Raw genomic sequence first — 20,941 nt, forward strand, 5'->3', positions numbered from 1 at the left:
TTACACCTCAACATAAAGAAAACAAAAATCCTCACAAGTGGACCAATAAGCAACATGATAAATGGAGAAAAGATTGAGGTTGTCAAGGATTTCAGTTTACTTGGATCCGCAATCAACATCCATGGAAGCAACAGACAAGAAATCAAAAGACACACTGCATTGGGCAAACTGCCTGCAAAAGACTTCTTTAAAGTGTTGAAAAGCAAAGATGTCACCTTAAGGACTAACGTGCACCTGACCCAAGCCATGGTGTTTTCGATCGCCTCATATGCACGTGAAAGTTGGACAATGAATAAGGAAGACTGAAGAATTACTGATGCCTTTGAATTGTGGCATGGGCGAAGAACAGTGAATATACCATGGACTGCCAAAAGAATGAACAAATCTGTCTTGGAAGAAGTACAACCAGCATGCTCCCTAGAAGCAAGGATGGCGAGCCAATATCTCACACACTTTGGACATGTTATCGGGAGGGATCAGTCCCTGAAGAAGAACATCATGCTTGGTAGAGGGTGAGCAAAAAACAGGAAGACCCTCAATGAGATAAACTGACACAGTGACTCCCAACAATGGGCTCAATCAAGCATAGCAACAATCATGAGGATGGCACAGAACCGGGCAGCGTTCCGTTCTGTCGTGCGTCGGGTCGCTATGAGTCGGAATTGATTCAACCACACCTAATAACAACAACACTGTCTTTGGTGAAATGTCTGTTTATGTCTTCTGGCTTTTTTCTAATTGGATTTTTTTTTCACTGTTGAGTTTTGAGTGTTCTTTAATATACTCTATATGTTGTTATTGTGTGCTGTCAAGTCTCTTTCAACTCATAGTGACGCTATAGGTCAGACTACAACTGCCCCATAGGGTTTCCTAGGCTGTAATCTTTATGGGAGCAGATCGTCAGGTCTTTTCTCCCATGGAGCCACTAGTGGTTTCAAACCTCTGACCTTTCAGTTAGCAGCCAAATGCTTTAACCATTGTGCCACCAGGACTCCTAATCCAAACCAACCAAACCCATTGCCATCGAGTTGATTCCAACTCACAGCAAGCCCACAGGACAGAATAGAACTCTCCCATAGGGCTCCCAAGAAGCAGCTGCTGGATTCAAACTGCTGACTTTTTGGTTAGCAGCCAAGCTCTCAACCACTGCACCACCAGGGCTCCAGGACTCCTAATACTAGTCCTTTATTGGCTGTGGTTTGCAAATATTTTTGCCCAGTCTGTAGCTTGTCTTTTCATCCTCCTAAAGGGGTCTTTCACAGAGCAAAAGCTTTACATTTGGCTTAGGTCCAACTTACCAATTGTTTCAATTAATTCTCTCTCACTCTTCTTTCTCCTGTGTTCAACTTGACAAGTGGCCAGTGTTACACCCATTTAAGTACTATCACAGGACAGTTCTAAAAGCATCCCATTTTCTTGGCAAAAAATGTTTCAGTCCCTTTTTGTTTTTCTGTGCTCTAAGAAGCACTTCTGTTCCTTTTTTAGTGAAAACAGTATTAGAGGTTTTTATATAGACAGGGTGATATCACAGGCTGCTCGAGTTGCTCTTGTGACAGCATGAAGGATATCTTAAAGAGTTATGGGTTCAAAGAAATGTTCCAACTGACAGTCTAATCTACTACATCTTTTGTTGTACTTTAAAATACTTTGTCTACCTTCTTCTCTTTTCTAAGCTAAATGCCTCTCCTTTCTGTTGTATGCAACATCTCTCATCAATTTTGATATACTGACATATAGTATGGCACCAAATATGTGATTAAATTCCAGTATTGTTTAGTTTTGGAAAACTCAATTTAAAAAAGCACTGTCATTCAAGCATCTTAAAAGGCAATGCCAATACGGCATCAGTATTTCAGCATTCTGGCTGGCTTCAGGAAGAACACAAGAAGACACAGATATAATATACGTGGAAAGAGTGTGGCAATTCTATGTCTTTTCTTGTTTAGACCCTCAGTCTAAAGGCCTTGGAACAATGTATAAATCCAGATGATTTTCTAAGTACTAACAAAAACAAACTCGGCTATTTGAAAAAAGAAAAATCCAATTTCTTCCAAGACATAATCTGAGAATACAGAGCCTTAGAGGACCTAATAAAGTATGAGATGACATACAGGCACTGGAGTTATGTCTAAAATTCTTATCTAGTACTTCATCCCTGAGGACTAAAACACAGATCTTGCTATCTTATTTTACTATTTGACTCTATTTTTCTTCACATTTCATTTTTATTGGTGCCAAAAACAAACAGGTAGTTTTAGTTTTAAATTTCAATTTGCTGTGTCCTTTACTAACCTAAATCAAGCACATTTAAAAATACATATTAAATTATTAAAGAAATGGCATATTTATCCCTCTAAATGGAAGTGCAGGTTGCTGAATAACCCTTTTTACAGATAATATTCAAAAAATCTGAATATAAAAAAACTTGATATTTAAAAAAAAAACCTTGAAAAGATCCAAGCCCTGTTTATTCCATTAAAACATGTTATTTCTGGTAAAATTTTACTTTTTATGTTTAATATCAGTTTATCAAAATTTGTACCATATTTTATTGAATACTAAAAGATCAACCCCCCAAATTCAGACAGAACATAATAAAAGGTTGTTCCCTCCTCATTTCAAGTTTAAAATAGGTGTCTAGGATTGATGGGTGGCTCTCCTCTAAGCAGTGATTTAGGAAGCCAGGTTTCCTCTTCTTGATTGTGTACTCACAGAAGCCACATACTAATCTGCATCAAGCCAGCAGAAGGGTAAAGGGCATGGAGGATTGTATGCGGGAGGTTTTCACAGACTGGACCTGGAAGTGCTGTACATCACTTCCTCTATTTATTAGAACTCAGTCACATGGCTGCCCTACTTACAAGGAAGGCCAAAATAATCTAGCTGCATGATAGAAGTAAATGATTTGATGATCAGTTAACAGCCTCTGATATATATATTTATAATGTTTTGATCAACTATGTATTTATAACTGGAGTAGAACTTTTTTAATACTTAGAATCCTAAAGGTTACAGCAAACAATTTTCAAATATAGTTGCAAAGAAGTGTAATAGGATCATCAGTATACAACTTTCATGCATGATAAAAGCAGGATAAAATTCTTTGGGGGAACTGGAATAGATGGTGACAGGTATCAAATTATTATGGTATTTAGGTTTCTTTAGCTATATTTAAAAGCAGCACATAACTGTATTTTAAAATGTCAGTATTAACAATACTCTCAATTCTTTCCAACTATGTATGTGTAAGATGAAAAATTTTAGATGCTGACTTAAAAACTAACAGGACTATAAAGTTTTTCAAAATTATTTTGAGTGTTTCTCAAGCATCACAGCTACTGAGCTATAATCCTTGAGTTCCAAAATGCCCCCAAAGAGAGGAAATTTGATCATAACCTACAGTGAGAAAGGGAAGGGAAAGAGAAAAAGCCTGAAAACTGTTTTCTTCTGTCTCTAAACTCTTCTCACCTTAACAACCTCTAGAAAATTGATCTCTACAGCTCATGCAGAGAACTGTGTTGGGGTCTCAAATTACTTCACCAAGACCTCAATGTCACAGCCAAGTACTTTAGGATCTGCTAAGAAAGGAATGGCTTCCTACTCCTCTGTGCTAGGCCTTACTTTGAATCTTCACATCATAGTAAGAGAAATTCCAAGACATCAAGAGACAGAATATGGCCAACAGGGAGGCCTTTCTTGTAATTTCTTATCAAATGTTGCTGTTAGGTGCTGTTGAGTCAATTCTGACTCATAGTGACCCCACGTGGCAGAGTAGAACGGCCCCACAGGGTGATCTTGACTGTAATCTTTACGGAAGCAGATTGTTAGGTCTTTCTCCCGCAGAGCTGCTGGGTAGGTTCAAATGGCCAACCTTTTGGTTAGTAGCTGAGTGCTTAACGGTTGTGTCACCTTATACAATATTATAGCCCTACAGAATAATCAGATATTAAGTGCACTCTTGGCCCTATGTCTGAAGGGTGAAATTCTTCAAGTGATAAACAAGGTACCTTGGCCTTGCTCAGCCTTTGCAATCCTAGAAGCAACCATTCCAAAAGGAGATGATCTATTTCTGCTATCTTTTCTAAGAGTAAAAATTGTAGACCCTGGTGGCATCCAGTGACAATGTTCTAACCTCATTTGTCCTAACCACACTTCTCTCAGTTCTTTATTAGAAACACAGAAAGCAAGCCAGTATAATTTTTAAACAAAGACAACTTTAAAATACATTAAATTTAAAGACATTATATACTATTCCCTTAGAATACATACAGTCTGTATTTTTAGATGAGGCACAAAGATCTTGGTGTGACTCAAATTAAGAATAATGAACAACAAACACAGTCTTAAGTCCATCTGCTTCCTATGAGAAAAAAAAAAAACTGTTACATGTGGGTGTCACCTCCAAAGAAGACACATAATGAACACTAGTACTCAACATTCATTATATTTATTTTACTAAATAATATGGTCAATAAAACACAAACAAACCAGAAAGTTTTTACTTAAAACTAGTCCAACTGAGAGGACAGGGTTTACTCCATCCCATCCCTTCTTTCTTCCATGCATATGAAGCTGGAACCGTATCAGACAGCGAGCACTCATGTACACTTTGCCTTTCCTGTTGAACATGAATGAACTTCTCTGAACATAAATGAACTTCTCTGAACCAAGAAAGACAAATGAAAGTTTTACAAGATACAGGCACTTTATGTTCCCGGTTTAAAAATAAGCAAAGTGAAAAATATTTAATAAAAGTAACTAGAATAGAGAAAGCTTTAAGAGTTCTACCATTAGTTCTAGTGACTTACACTCAATGCAATCAAGACTTATTAAACAAGTAAAACAAACAAACAAATAAAAGTTTAACTGGGGTTAATAGGCTTATATATATATAAAACAGAAATCTAATTTACTGCAATTGGAAGAAAAACGGTCATTTGAATCCAACTTAAATATATGCCAATAATGTGCACTGAATCTTTTGTACTTATGCAGCTGACTAACATCTGAAAGCTTTGCAACAGTGTGTGGTTAGTGAGAAAAGCAAAAGGTGCTTTAGATTCCACAGTATCTGATTAAACAAAACAAAGCAATTTACAAAAAAAAGTACCAAATGATACTTTAAAATAAATAATTCATCATTTTGATGAATATATACACGTAGAGTCCACTTCTTGGGGATTTAGCTATCTAAAAGTGGCATATCACTATCCAGAGGTGCAGGAGCAAGTTCACATAAATAAAACAGCGTAGCTTCACTAGCTTCAGCTTCAGTCAATGGCTCCAGGCGAACAAGCTTACTTTGGGTTGGTTCTGGATCCAGGCTGCTGTCCAGAAGCTCATCAACTTCTATGGGTTTATCTACAGAAGACATAACTTCTGATGATGTTGTACACCCCTGTTCAACAGCAGAAGTAGGGTTCCCATCAAGGAATGCAAGAAGTGGAAAGGCAGTGTACTGGATAAGCTGCTTATCTACAAAGATTAGAAAAACACTCTTTTATTACCAGTTTATACAGAATTCAAGCTAAAGGGGGGGAAACAGAAGCAGATGTGCACGTATCACTACCCTTATATGCCAAAGAAACTATGAGTTTGCATTAATAAATTAAATACGTAAGTCAGAAAATTAAATCTCTTATTTAACAATTAAGAAATGAGGGTTCTTTTAGTTCTCCTGAAGTTAAATAGGAAAAGAAAAAGATCCACAACAAAGAACTGTTACCTCACTAGAATTTTCTTTATATATGCTGGAACCTAGATGCTGTGTACGTAACTAAGGCCAGGATACTCTGTGTTTAATTGTTAAGTATGGCAAGGCTTTCCTTGGCTCACATTTGTTTCTATGTAGGACTCTTAACAAATCTACAGAAACTAATATTACATCTATACATACCTGGTTTGGGTTTAGACTTCTTTCCTTCTTCTGAAACTGGCTGAACTACATTGTTCTTGGTAGTTTCTAATCCTTTATTCTCTGACTAAAACAGAAAAATATAAAAATATTTGTATGTTTCATATTTTATATATTCCTGAAACATAGCAAAAACAGTAAAAATAACAAGGTATGGTATATAAATATTGGTACATCATCTGAAATACATAGGAAAGGGGAGCATCTGGGAAGATGAACTAGAGAGAGAAAGAGATTTGAGTAGAGGTAACAAGCCTGGTTAAGAAACTATTGTTGTCATCAAGGGGAAGAAACAAAGAACCTGAACTAGGATGATAATAAGTATGAAGAAAAGGGGGCATTTCAACAGGAGAATATACAGAATTTGTTAAGGGTAAAAGACGAGACTGAATCAAAGATGACATGTTTTAAAATGCTAATTAAGTGATTTTTTAAGCAATCATTTACTTTAAATATTTTGATTAAAAATGTATTTCACATGTCCCTTCATTCATAAACAAAATATTTAACATAAATGAACATGTCTGAAATAACTCAAGATTAGCTGTATGGTTATATCTTTAAAACTATCCCTATACTGGAAGCCTCAAAATTGAGGTAGTGTTTCTTCTTTTCCTTTTCGTGGCTCTCACAGTTCTTTCTGTCATTTAACTTGTTTCTTTCAACCACTGTCTTCTCTCTTTACATCTGACTGTGGTAGGGGGATTAAATGTTTAATGTTGTAAAGGTCTTCAGTGTTCTTTCCAGTGATGATCAAGCTCTGAGTTTAGAAGGTTCACAATTTTTCCTCAGCAGTTGTAAGTTCCAGTTAAGTATAGGTGGTGTAACAAACATCTGTATACTAATTCCTATAATTCGCCTAAAATTCATCATTAACTGAAAAGGTACAAGTTTCCAGGATTCAGAGAAGAGAATGGTCCCAAGATATATCTAATAAAACTACTTAGACCCTTTAAAAAAAAAAGTACATAAAAATATTTTCTCATTTAGCATTCATAATACATAAAATACTAATGCAATGATACCATCTTTATTCTTATATTTCCTAAAATAGTTAATATCCAAGGATGGAACTGTTGTTCTAAAACAGATGAGAACCAGGATGACAAATGAGTTTCATCTCCCATGCAAATTCTTAACCATTAGTAGTGGCCACCTAGATTGCTGTATTGAGCAGCAGAAAGCATCATGATTTATTAGGAAAGAGTGTTGTAAGTTATACATCTGTTACAGGCAAGAGAGTGATGGCTGATGTGCCAATGATTTGAAAACATTAATTTAGACTCTAGGACAAACTATATTGAAAAATCACTCTCAAATTTAATTTTTCCATAGTATTGTAGAACAATATGCATTTCTGTTTAATTGCTATTTCTAAAAAGTGTGTCCAAGTTCTTGGTTTTCTGGAATAAGGAGGATGATACAAGAATAAAGAATGATTTAATGTTTAGCAATAAATATAGGAAAGCACATTCACTAAATGATATATGATATGGATCCATTCAACTTAAGGTCTACAGCTTAGTAACCCTCAGTATGATCATTATTTACTGAAACACAAAGCTGAGGTGGTCCAAAGAATCTTATAATATATATCCTGACAAACTATGGTCCACAGGCCAAATCCAGCATGCTGCCTGGTTTTGTAAATAAAATTTTATTACAACACAGCCACACTCATTCTTTTACTTAACATCGATTGTTGCTTTTGCACTACAACAACAGAGTCAAGTAGTTTTAACAGAGAACATACGGCCCATGAAACTGGAAATATTTACTAGCTGGCCCTTTACAAAAAATACACCAACCCCTGATATAAATCACCCAAATACTGAATGTACAATCACCTTCCTAGTCCACAAATTCACAATTTATTTAAGCTCTAAGTTATCCAAGCTGTAACTTTCAAAATGCAGAAAATCTAGCCAGGCTATCCTCACACATGACAACAGTCAGAAAAGCACCTCCCCAACCCTAATAACTCATTTACTTGAGATGTGCTCATTTTTAGATTACAAAGAAAAAGAATCAAGATAAAATTGACTCTACTAATCTGGAATTTGTACAAATTTGTACAAATTTGTACAAATTCCAGAGGACCTGATTTACCTTTGCACCCAATGAAAAACAAGGGTTGCTAAATAACTTGTCATATATACAAGATAAAGGGAGTATATACCTATTCAAGACAATAAATTGTACAAAATAATAATATATTCATAAACGTGTTCTAATAATTTCAAACTGTCCTTACTATTGGTTAAAAACCAGTTCAAAAGAATCTCGTCAATATTTGGTAAGTCCAAGTGGAGTTCCTATACATTTAAAAATATAACAAAAACCATATTACTTTAAAAACAAAGACCAAAATCCCTAATTCACTGTTTCAACTTGCCTTAGTACACATTCCTGAGCTATTACTATACTGATAGATAAAAGAATATGGGCACCAGTAAACTTTTAATAAAAAAAATGCTGAGAATTTGTTTATGGAAGGAATAAGAATGTAAAATGCAGCACATAAAACATGAACAAACCATACTTTGATAATTAATTTCAATGATATACCTCAACACTCCCAAGTTTACTCAGATGACCTTTCAGCACCAACAGAGGGAGGGCCAATTTCATACTGGTAGTTATTCCCACAAGCATCAGTAGAGTTGGGTAATGAATCATCCCATAACCAAAAGCCAGTTTTCATCTAGAAGTTTACTATCTCAATCACACATACAAGATAGGATAATAAATGCTTTTTTGTAATTGGGAGTGATATTGCTCTCTACTTACTAGGATTTTGTTTTTTTCAGATTCTTACAGCTATGGGTCCTGAGCAACATGAATTAAAACTTACTTTTGTATTATTGATGTAATCTGTGGGATTCATCTGCACAGAACTAGTGAAAAGCTGAAAGACCAAACAAGAAAGATCATAAGTTTAAAAAATATTTTAAAAGAATTGTGTGTTCACAATTTTCAAACAGCCACATTGGGTGAAGAGATGAAGCTCCTGCACTAGGGAAGTTTCCATTCAGTAAAACAAGTTTCAAAGAGAAAAGCAGGAAACCAGAAAGAAAAACAAAACAAAAGCAGAGCAAGCTAGCCTTTGCATTAGAAATTAGAATTTCATGTTGTAAGAATCTCTCTATAAAATAGTGGGATAAATCACTTGAGACAAATAGTTGTTCTTCCCATTTCTTCTATCCTTCATTATTTTTCATTCAACTTCACTTCGTTTATTTTTTCTCCCTCAGTGCTTTTCGTCGTAAGTGGCGCCCGAAGGAGTACCTGAATCCCCTGCCCTGGTATCAAGCCTTCACTGAATACCTACTAATTATGTGACAAATTTACAGAATCTGCTCTATGACAATGGCTCCTAAACTACAGCTGAAGTGGAGTCTTGACAAGATGGCACATCTACTTGTTGGTTCTTTTCACCTCACCTACCAAAGGACTTAAGTCTTTTAAGTGCTAAGACCACTGCTTACTGCACAACTCAATCCAATCAGTTTATATACATAAACTTTTGTTTAAGTCATAAGCTTTAAATTCGTTTATTCCAGAGAGATTCACTGAGTATCTAAGAAATAAACGACATCACAAAGAATACAAGATGAAGACACCATTCCTGCTCTCCAGGAGCGTACAATCTAAAAGATAAGACCAACATCAAATATCAGTATATGATCAAATATAATTCAGTATTATAACAATGGATGGTGGGGCTCATAAGTACTAAGGAATAAAGAGAAGGGAAGAAAACACACACACACACACCCCCTACACACAAACAGAACAGAAAGGCCTTGATAAAGCTATGCAACGTGTCAATCCCCGAAGAATGGTTAGGAGTTAGAAAGGAGATGATGGAAGGAAAACGACACTGGTACAGCATTAGAGACAACAGAGAAGAAGGAACGATGGTGGGATATGTTCAGTAAATAGACTAAATAATGTAGAAGTTCCTAGTTGGATAGTAAATTGTATACTTAAGGTTCAAAAAAGTAGAGTGAGGCCAGTCAGTGGATGAGGCCACATCCTGTCTGGAATAAGAGCCTTGAAAATGGCCTGAGTGGTGAATTCAGTGATTAAACAAGCATTTTAGGAGAATGAACATGCCAAATGGTTCACAGGATTGAATGAAATGCAGAGAGGCCAGAGGCAGATGCCTCCTGTATCTCCTTTCCTGTATCTTCCTTTCATTTCCTTCTTCCCATTTCACAGCTACACATCATTATTGATCTCTGCCAGTTCAGTCTGTCACCACCTCAGAGGCCTGACCAAATATCATCCCCACTAAGGGTGGCAACCTGAGGAAGGCCAGCAGTATCAGTTCTTCCCCGCTTTACCCCATATCCTCTACCCGCTTATGGATACCTCGCATGTATTCCCAGCAGGCAAATGGTGAAGTAGAAAAAAGTAGATAAGGTATGAGGTGCTGACACAGTTGAATTCTAAGGTCAGGCCTCTGCTGCTGACTCCACCCTGGGTCCTCCAGTACTGAGGTCTGCAGAGAGAACCCATGAACTCCGCAGCACACTTATTCATGTCTTTACCATCTCTGCCATCTCAGAAAAAATGCAACCCACAGGTAGATTTTTTAGTTATGATATCATAATTCAGAGATAAAATAATTAAAGTCTTGGATGAGAGATGCAACAGAGGAAATAAAAAGCAGGGATGGCTTATAAGTGCTATTTTGGAAAACACAGGACTTGGTGAGTGGTAACAAAGAAGATGACAAAACCAAGGTGATCCTGTGATAACTATGCTGGATGAGTCAAGAAACGTATGATATCACTAGAGAAAATAAGAAAAGGGTAACTAGTTTACAGAGTAGAGTTTGATGTCAAACACAATCTATGGCAAGATCTAACGGATGATTCCAAGGGTAGGAAATTAGTATTCAAACAAAGTTTATTCAAAAAAAAAAGTTAAGAACTGGAGATATAATTTGAGACCAATCCTACAAGTCAGAATCTCTTTAGAGAGAAAGAATAGAAAAAGAAGAGAGGTAGAGAAAACCAAAGAGGATGAGAGACTGGGTGCTTTGGAGAATGTCCACAAGTTCAAGACAATAAAAAAAGAGAAGCCCTTTAAAGGAAAAAGAATGGTTAGGAAGACAGGAACGGAACAAAGAGATTCAGTGCCTCTAAAATCAACAGAAAAAAAAATTCTGTGTGGAACACTCAACAGTGTTAATAATATTAGTGTTATTTATTTATAATCCTTGCAGTCACTCATGTTAGGCATTAGGCACATTTGATAGGTGGGGAAACTGAGCAAGATAAGCTAACTTTCCCACAGTTAGTATCACAGCTGGTAACATAAGTCAATTACAGAAACTAGATCTGTCTGACTCAAAGCAAACCTTCTTCCCACTAGCCTGGTGACCTGATTTACTATGAGAAAAAATCATAGCCTACTTACTATGAATAAACTAAGACGGCACAGGCAGCACAGGGTTAGAGTAAATAAGCAAGATGATACAGGGTTTCAGAAGAAATAATAGTTAAAAAAGACGTAACAAGTATAGCCACTCACTTCTAAAGTTTTGTAGTGAAAGACAGAAGTAGGATGGTAAATGAACAGGGCAGTATCTTAAAATGTTTTTTTTTTTAATGGGGAAGATAAGTACTTACTGAAGGCAGATGGGAAAGATCAAGGATAGAGATATAAAAACTAGAGAGGCAGAGGACAGGTGTACAAATTGGCTTTAAAGAGGTAGTAAGGATCCTTCGAAGAAAGGAGGACAGGAGGTTAAAGACAGTCACAGCTTATGAGAAGATCAGGGCAGGGTCAATTATCCACTGTGAAAAGGACGGAGTCGGCTGGATGGGGTCTTGAGGACAAACAAATATGGTAAATGTTCCAAGGTTGAATTAAAGGATAGAAAAATAGAATAATGACATAGTTGTAAACTGCAAAGATTTGTAGAGGGCCAGAATTACAGGATTTTATTTTATTCTTGGTAATATAAGGGATAGATATTCTGAAAGCTCCCTGGATTCAGAGTGCAGACAAAGATTGATAAAATCAAGAAGGGGTGTCAAGTGACTGCTAACAAGTTGAAACAGGTCATCAATATGGATGCTGAATTCATTTAAGATGGCAACTTAGGTCAGCCTGAAAAGAAAATCTTCAAAGAAGGTAAGAATCCATTCTGTGAGGAACTGATGATTTGGATAGGGTGATAAAAGTCATGTAACATTGGCAAAGACTGAAAGGAGAAGTAGAGGACAATGCGGTAAATCAAGTGGACAAGAAATAACATTAAAGAGTATGAACAAGGTTACCTTTTAGCCTCATTGAGAGGCTCTTAAAAGGGCAAAATTGTAGAATCTTTTGATGTAAGAGAAGCTGCATTTTAAGGCAAGACATGCAGATAAAGGAGCAACGAAACTTATCAGGATAAAGAGAGAAATCTGTTTACAACAGAAGATAGAAATGGGGGCAGAAAAAGACTCAGCTAAGGCAACAACACCATACATAAAGCTTTAGGTAAGGGAGGAGGAGTGGTAGGAATAAGAGGCAAGACAGCAAGAAGAGTGGGTTACTGTCAGAAATGGCAGATAAGGATTCACAGTCCAGACAATATTGGAGTCAAGTTCATAAGGATAGTGGTGGAGATAGGAGCAGGGGAACCTTGCAACTCAGGACATAAAAATATAAATATAGAAAATATAGCAAATCTTTTAAAAATAATACATTTGAGGGAAAAGTGTTAATTCTTGAAGTATTAAGTATCTCCATGCTGTTTCCTGGCTAAGTGCCTGTACTGGTAATTCCCACAGATTTCTATTCAGTGACAACTTATTCTAGAGCAAAACATAAAACAGCAACAAGTCCAGACAAGACCTGGATTTAACAGTACTGTTGAATAGAGTTGATATGTTGTTACAGGGGGATTAACTGAACTATTACTCAAAAGCAGGTACGATCACCCTCCTTCAATGTCCTGAACACATCTGTTCATGCTTTCTGATAAACAAACCATTCACTTAAAACGGAAAATACAAAAACAACAGTGTAGAATACAAGAGGAGAAAATGCTGTATTGATGTATAAATCATATATATAAATACACAAATTACCAGTATAGCAAAGATTATCCAAAGTACCTACATCAACCAGGAGATCTGGGTCTATGCTAAATTGTCTTCCTGATAGCATGGCTTGGAAGTCCTCTAAACTGCAGTCAATACTGTCAAGATAATCCAACAGCTCAACTCTAAAGAAAAAATATTTTTAAAAAAAATCAAATATTAGATTTTCTTGTTTTTATGTTTGTAATCACATAGAAAAATATTCCTAGCAACTGCTGAATCTTTACCAGTTATTAATCTTAAGGGCTCCTATTCAAGATTTGGAATTCCTGAAAATTTGTATACTGAGAACTCAGAGCATATACACAAAATTTAAGTAGTTATGGAAAAAAGGTTCTGTAATAGCAGTGTGATTTACTGCTTTCCTCCACAATGTAACTTATAAAATGTTTACCCTCTTATTACTGATTATTATAACTAATTATTGGTTGTCTTATGCTTTAAAACAGTAAGTCCCTTAATTGAGAAGATATCATTCCATAATCCTAATTAACACAAATACAGACAAGGATATACACTTTATGGACATTCAAAACAAGTATTTCATTAAAGAAATTTGAGGAACTATCAAGAAGATCCCCCAAACTGCTCCTGGGATGATTAAATTCCTCTCAAAATACCACTTGCACAGCTTAACTCTGACCAAAACAGAAGAAGGTGGACTACATGGGTTCATCATCTGAAACGAAGAGCACTCAAAGAGAAACAGAGTATGTGAAGTGAACAACAAAAGTACATCATTTTAGATGAAATTTAGATAAGCACTCACTTTCCCAAAAGATTGATGTTATCATTCAAAATCGAATCCATCATGGTCACGGGATCTTCTGTGGTCAGACTGGATGAGCCATTCAGCTGCACGGCACTAGACATGAGTGGGCTGGTGCCATCAGTGCTTGAACTTAGGGATTCTCTGGCTGGTTCACTCTGATCGCCACTCTGAATGACTGGTACATACTCATCTTCATTGTCATCTTCAACAATGACAATATCAGGGTACTGGCTACAGCTACTGATCAGTGATATGAGAAAGAAGTACAGTTACATTTTCAGACAAATTCAATACATTCGTTGTATATTCATTCTCCAGAAAATTGCTTCCCTAAATCATATATCCTTTCTTAAGTAGCTTAAAGATAAATATTGATACTTCATAGGATACAAGAGCACAAAAAAATCAATTAGAGGTGTTTAACTCCAAAATAAAAAAAAAATCAATTTAATTCTCATTACTTTTTCACTGGGGTCTTTATTTGGCTGAATAACTTAGCTTACTTAATTATTCAATTTAATAACCCAAATATGAGTTAGATATTAGTCTATCAAAGAACAAAGCTGTTTTGAATTTAGGTCTTTGATAAGAAACATGACCAACATTTTCATAAATTTTATCTTACAGTCTTCTTACTTGGAGGGATCAGATATAACATCTTCATTTGTTTCTGGAATAACTGGGATATTTTCTTCATCTGCATTATCATCAGTAACATCATAAATAATGATGTCATCTGAAATACGCTCCCTTTGTTTTAAACCTTCAGTCCTACTGTGTGGAACCTAAAAGATCAGGGAGAAAAATATATGAAAAAATCTAAATTATATTGACTAGCAAACAACATATCCAAAAATACTGAGCATCTACTATTTATTAATGTTGGGGATACAACAGTGAGCAAAACAGATTTATGTTCTCTGCCCTTATGGGACTTACATGCCAACTGGTATTAGTTATATCAGTTCCCAGAGATATGAGGTTTATTATCTGCACAGGCAACTACTTCTTCCACCATAAGGGACCCCGAAAGATTAAACGCGTCAGAATGTATCTATAGAAAGATCTTCAAATTCTAGGTCACTTTTCATACCCAAAGGGTCTTAGACTTGATCAGAAATTTCAAGCATAACCAGACCGCCACTGTGCTGATGAGGATTATTTCATCTCAAGCTAGTCTGTTTTTGGACATGTTTTATTCAGACTCATTAAACAGCTTCACTAACAGAAAAGAAACACTTCATCTATTCCATAGTTAAATGTCACCCTGGTTTTTTAGCAGTGATTTTTTTTTTTAAAGCTATAGATATCTAGGCCATATGTACTATAATAAAAAACTTTTCAATTCTCTTAAGCAAAATAAGGTCATTATCATGATAAAAAAACCTACAAATTTCAACAGTAGATAATACAGAGGCAAAATATGTGAACTACTTTAAAATATATAAATCCAGTTATATATAAAAATTTCCATCCATATACATGAATGTTTAACCCTAAAAACAAAATGTTTAAGTATGCTTGATTACTTAGAAACAGTGGTGGATAGAGGAATTACATGTATTATATTAGGTTAAATCTGGTATGCCCGAGAATGGAAATCTCAATACTTTAAAATGAATGAACTAAATTTATGTTTTTAAGAAATAAATCTCAAAGGCAACACAAATTGAAAAAAGCCACACTGCAAAATATGTACAGAATGATTATTATTTATACAAACTTCAGACATACTCAAAATAATACCAAATACTGTCCATGAATACACACATATAAAATGGCCATGGGAAAGATAAACACTGAATTTAAAATAGTGATTAACACCTCTAGGGGAATAGGAACAGGTAACTGCAACAATTGTATCTGCAATGGTTTATTTCTTAAAATAATCTAAAGCAAAAAAAAGTCATGAATTAATAAAGCTAGGGGATGAGCACTTAAATTATTATTCATTAAACTTCTCTTCTATGCATGAAATACTGTTGTAATAAACTTGGAGACAATAAAAAATATAAAATAGAAATTAATAAAAAAATACTTTATGATGGTGATTATCAGCTGGTTCTTTAACTATGTGCTGAAACAGATTCTTCTTTTGGGCTCCGTTAGTATTTAGAAGTAGAGGCCTGAAAATCAGAAGCATATTCATGCAGTTCAGTGAAGCAAACATACAAGGAAGGAATTTAAACTGCTTTAATAACTTACCCACACACAAACACACTCACTTTAATAATGAATAAAACATTCCAATAAAGATACATGAGAAACTCTTTTAAAATGTTTGTTTTAGGAGTTGAATCTGGAGAATGAATGTGTCTAAGACTTTTATTTCTCCATTCTTCTATACTATTTTTGTTATAATAAATATAATATACCGCTCCCTCCATATATACACGTCATTGCTGACTGAACTACACAACTCTTTATAAACTGTAATTACATAGTAAAATAAATAGGCAATATTCTAAGAACTACTTAGGGGAAGTAGAATGAAGGCTACCAAGCTCTGATCATAATCAAGCTTTGACAAAATCTTATCCTCACAAATAATCTTTTTCTCCTTCCAACTATCCCTTTTACCCATTATTCTTTCTAAGCTTTAGGTGTGACAATGGTAGCTACTGATATTTATAGGTATCAAAACCCATGGTCAATACACAGGTTTAAAAAGACTTTTAGGAGTGGATTAAACATAAGATGCTTTCTTCAACATATGGCTTTTTTTTCTTTTTTTTTTTAAGAATTTCTTTCATTCAGGTCTTCTAATGCTACATTAAACTGTGAATCTGAATAAAAAATGGATTCTTTAACTCTGTGTGCCCATAAAGTATCCATTTAGATTAGCCTTAGCTCTCAAAAACATCAGCAGGATGACAGCGATAGGAAATAACATCACCCTCGAGATGATGAGAGCATAATTTAATAAGGGAGGGCCATTCAACTGGGACAATAGGCATATACTCCACAAACGCAGACCACTCACGTTAAACACTAAAATGTTTGGTTGTCTATGTATAGGTCAAAACGTTTTAGCATAAAAACTTACCTTTTACGTTTTAAACTTACAAGTTGGTTATTCTGAACCAATGTAACAATAAACTGGACAATCTAAAATGAAAATATAAATAAATAAAGACTTCCATTTTAGACTCCTTATTCTTTAATTCACATTACCAAATCTTCCAATGTCTAAAGAAACAAACCAGCTTTCAGGCAGAAGAATAAGCTGTGATAAAGTTGCTGCTATCTGTGCATGGACATAAAAATGCCTGTAACATCTACCTATTTATTTATCCAATTTTCACTTCAGTTATATTTTGGTGGTAAGTACCAAACTTGCCTAGATGTAGACCCCTATTTTTTATTAAATACTTTCAAGAAGACTATGTTATGATGCAAAAGATAAAACCAGTGTTTACTACGCAGTATTTTTATTACATCATGTTATGCTATTAGAGGTGAAACAAACTGTCAACTCAGAATAGATCATAAAATTTTCAAGTTAGAAAAAGTTGATTGGCTGATTCATGAGACAGTATTATTGAAGCATCAAACATTCGTCAGTCAAAGCTTTCTGCTGACATTCAAGAGAAGCTGCCTGAATCTTTAACATATGAATAAATTTAGAGGAAAAATTATTAATTAAACAGATTAAGACATGCAAACAAACCTGCATATTTTATGGTAGTGATTTCTTAAAGTGTAGCCCATGGACCAGTAGCACTGGTGTAGGAACTAGTTAGATACGCAAATTTTTGGTCCCATTCCAGAACTGCTGAATCTGAAATTCTGAGGATGGGGCCCAGATGTGTTTTAGCAAGCCTTCCAGATGACACTGATGTGAGTTAAAGTGTGAAAACCACTAGTTTAGAATATGCCTTTAAGTTATATTTTCAACTTCCTACAGATGCTAAAAAGGTTAGGCTCATATGGGGAACTATAAAAAGCAGTATGTAAACTGAGAGGCTATGAATAAAGAAAGCCCAAAAGTAATCAGAGGACAAGACTTTCTTGTAAACCTTGTGAAATGTAATTACATGATTAAAATAGTGTATTGTCAATTAAAAATACATATTGTATAGCTTTAATACTGCACTTTTCCCCCAAAAGAGATTACTAAATAGTTTGCCTTACAATCAGTGTCAGTTTTCAACAGAGAAAAATACAAAGTTTTAACTGAAGAGTTAGACAGCATTAGAATTTATGAAAAGGAGCTTAGCCACTAAATAGCTTATTCAAAAGAAAATGCTGACAGCTGATGAAAAGGTAACATTTAAACCTAAAGACAGATACGGAAAAACTCAACTTCGACTATTTTTGTTAATTTACAAATAAGTGGTATGGGAAAATACTAAAAAATATTAGTGGTTGAATTTATAACAACATGAATAACTAGTTAGATTTTTTCCTGGAATTTATTCTGCATCTTAGTTCTTTTTGGCACCGTTACATCATGTTGTGAGAATTTTTTTCTGAAAGGGAAGATGAGGCATCTAACATTTGCAGCATCTAACTTCCATACTGGACAAGTCCTATAACAGGTACTTTACAAGTTGTTGTTAATCCAAGGCCAAACAGTAAATAGCAGTTAGGAACTAATTCTAGAAATGGAATAAAAATTACTGGCTGTCATCATGTATTATGTAAATTCTTCAATTCCACTAAAAAACACAGATTCAAACTCAAATTTTGGCAAATATGCTAGCTTTCATGGAAAACTGAAACCTCAATGTAATATACCTATTTTGCCAACTATCCTTGCTTTTAGGAAAAATAAAGTCTACAAAGATTTCCATGTATCATAAATAAATAAATATTTAACAAAAACAGTTTTCTGAAAAAGATCAACTCTTTTTTTTTTTTTTTTAAAATAAAGTACAGGTCAAGGCACATCTATATCATTTTAAAGCAGATATTCTTAACAGGGTTGAACACTAGAATCACCTATGGAAGTTTTGAAAATGTATGTACTTGGATTAAACACATAGAAATGAATTCCACCACATCCAAACCAAACTTGCATTCAGCTTAAAAAAAAAAAAAAAAGTATATCTATTTTGACTACAGGCCAAAGATAGCAACGGCCATTCTAAGCCTGCTCTACTAGACCCAGATCCTGTCAGTCATAACCCTATTTTTAGCTCAAAGGCTTTCTGAGCAGAACAGGCTGGCACTCTCTGCGCCCCTTTCCCCATCCCCCCCCTAAAAAAACCTGTTGTTTAAACTTAGACTCCAGTTTACTCATGAGCAAAAAATAGATGGGTTAATTACTTTTATGTTTCACCTCTTATTAACATATCAAAGTTTACATGCAAAGATTAAATCACAAGGACACAAGGAAACAGAAGGACTTTCAATTCCCCTAGTAATTTTCAACTAGATACTAAAATCTAGGATTCACTTTATAACACTATGTTAACTGCTTTTCTGCACAGACTACTAATGACATATACTAATAAATCATTTTTTTTAAATTTATAATTTGGTCAAATGATTTGAAACTATTATTTACCTGCCAAGACCTTAATTATGTCTATTATAGTAAAGAAGAGTAAAAAACACAGTCGAGCTGTGTCTTTTATAATAAACAATGTGAAGAAACTGGTAGTGTATTAATTATGCTCCCAGGAATAAAATATCTCAAAGTTGTTATGTCAGGCAAAAGGTCATTTACTCAGCTACTGAGACATTATCTGTATTGAACGATCATCTTTAATTAATGAGTAATATTTTTTATTAATAAGGGTAGATATAACACTTGACTTAATTAGTTTGACTTCACAGTTTTTCTTCTTTCTGTGTATCCAAAATATAAGAAACTGGCTAACCAATAGAGACTTTTTTTGGTCACAAATGGTCTCATTAAACACATATGGCTTATGGTCATGGGAAAAAAACCATCGTACCTTTCGAATAACTTGTTGCTGTTGTGCATGTTTTGCTCGTAATTCTGACACCTCCTTCCAAAGAGACTCATTCTCACTGTGTTATCATTTACAAAAACAAAACAAAAAACATAACTCAAGTCAGAAAACCAGGCCTCAACACCTCTAGTTAAGAACACAGTAAGTCCCCAGGTTACGAATGACTTAGGAGAACTTCATCTTGCCCTTTAATGTTACATAAATCTACCCTCCCTTTGAAATGACTGAACCAACCCCTACTCGCAACAAATTCTTCATCACAATCACCTTCACTTGCACATGCAGCTTTTAACTCATTGAAAAGGCTTTGAGCCTTTTCTTGTGTAAAACCAAACCAAACCACACCACTGCTGTTTAATAGATTCTGACTTAGTGACCCTATAGAACAGAGTAAAACTACTCCACAGGGTTTACAAGGCTATAATCTTTACAGAAGCAGATTGCCACATCTTTCTCCTGCAGAGTGGAGTGGCTGGTGCAGGGGCGGATTAACCAGCAAGCAGTAAGCACGGTATGTACCGGCTTACGGTAAGTGAGGTACACACAGGCTTAATTGTGTTTTCTTACTAATCTGCAGTGCACAATTTCACATGGGTTTTATCACATCAAAGATGTGAAATTGTGCACTATAGATTAGTAAGTAACACAATTAAGGCTGTGCGTACTTTGCTTACCGGGTAATCCATCCCTGCTCTGGTGGGTTCTAACCATCAACTTTAAGGATAAAAAGAACCGTATGCACCTATTTTGACTTCCCTACAAATTCGACTTAAAGGCAGACTCAGCAACAGATCTCATTTGTAACCTAGAGACTGCCTATATACTTATTTTTACTGTGTATTTTTAGCAGGAATACTTTAGTTCAATTACACTAATGGTAGCTATCTAGACACTCTAGAATCATCCCTTCATAACTGTAATGTCTGCTACTCATGGTAATACATACACAAAGACTTAAAAGACACACCTATCTCCATATAGCAGCAGGTAATTGACTTCTTTGACAATCTTGTTCATTACTTTTTATTTAAAAAGCAAAATAAGCTATCCTTTCAACTGTGGCTACCAAGTGAATTTAGACCTTGTAAATCACCTTAGCAAATGATTTTTTTTTATTATTTTATTGTTCCTTAGGTGAAAGTTTACAGCTCAAGTTAATTTCTCATTCAAAAATTTATACACATATTGTTTTGTGACATTAGTTGCAATCCCCACAATGTGACAG

The 20,941-nt window shown here is 35.0% G+C and overlaps 1 protein-coding gene across 7 annotated transcripts in view; it reads right to left on the reverse strand.

Annotated features, from left to right (window-relative positions):
* Nucleotides 1-1,203: 1,203 nt before the first annotated feature.
* HSF2 (heat shock transcription factor 2) overlaps nt 1,204-20,941 on the reverse strand; it is a 53,061-nt gene continuing 33,323 nt past the window's right edge. For 2 of the 7 annotated variants that reach the window (XM_023737177.1, XM_023737179.1), the window contains exons 5-14: nt 19,699-19,774; nt 16,839-16,900; nt 15,831-15,918; nt 14,429-14,577; nt 13,790-14,032; nt 13,040-13,145; nt 8,769-8,822; nt 5,897-5,981; nt 5,302-5,475; nt 1,206-4,661 (exon numbers count right to left, since the gene is read on the reverse strand). In XM_023737177.1, the coding sequence (XP_023592945.1) occupies nt 4,456-4,661; nt 5,302-5,475; nt 5,897-5,981; nt 8,769-8,822; nt 13,040-13,145; nt 13,790-14,032; nt 14,429-14,577; nt 15,831-15,918; nt 16,839-16,900; nt 19,699-19,774 (1,243 nt within the window). In that variant the 3' untranslated portion in view covers nt 1,206-4,455. Of the gene's footprint in view, nt 5,476-5,896; nt 5,982-8,768; nt 8,823-13,039; nt 13,146-13,789; nt 14,033-14,428; nt 14,578-15,830; nt 15,919-16,838; nt 16,901-19,698; nt 19,775-20,941 lie in introns of all 7 variants that reach the window. The other 5 variants (XM_023737176.1, XM_023737174.1, XM_023737178.1 and 2 more) reach the window with 5 other exon arrangements.

The sequence above is a fragment of the Trichechus manatus genome, unplaced genomic scaffold (assembly GCF_000243295.1).
Source record: "Trichechus manatus latirostris isolate Lorelei unplaced genomic scaffold, TriManLat1.0 scaffold00098, whole genome shotgun sequence".
NCBI lineage: Eukaryota > Metazoa > Chordata > Mammalia > Sirenia > Trichechidae > Trichechus > Trichechus manatus.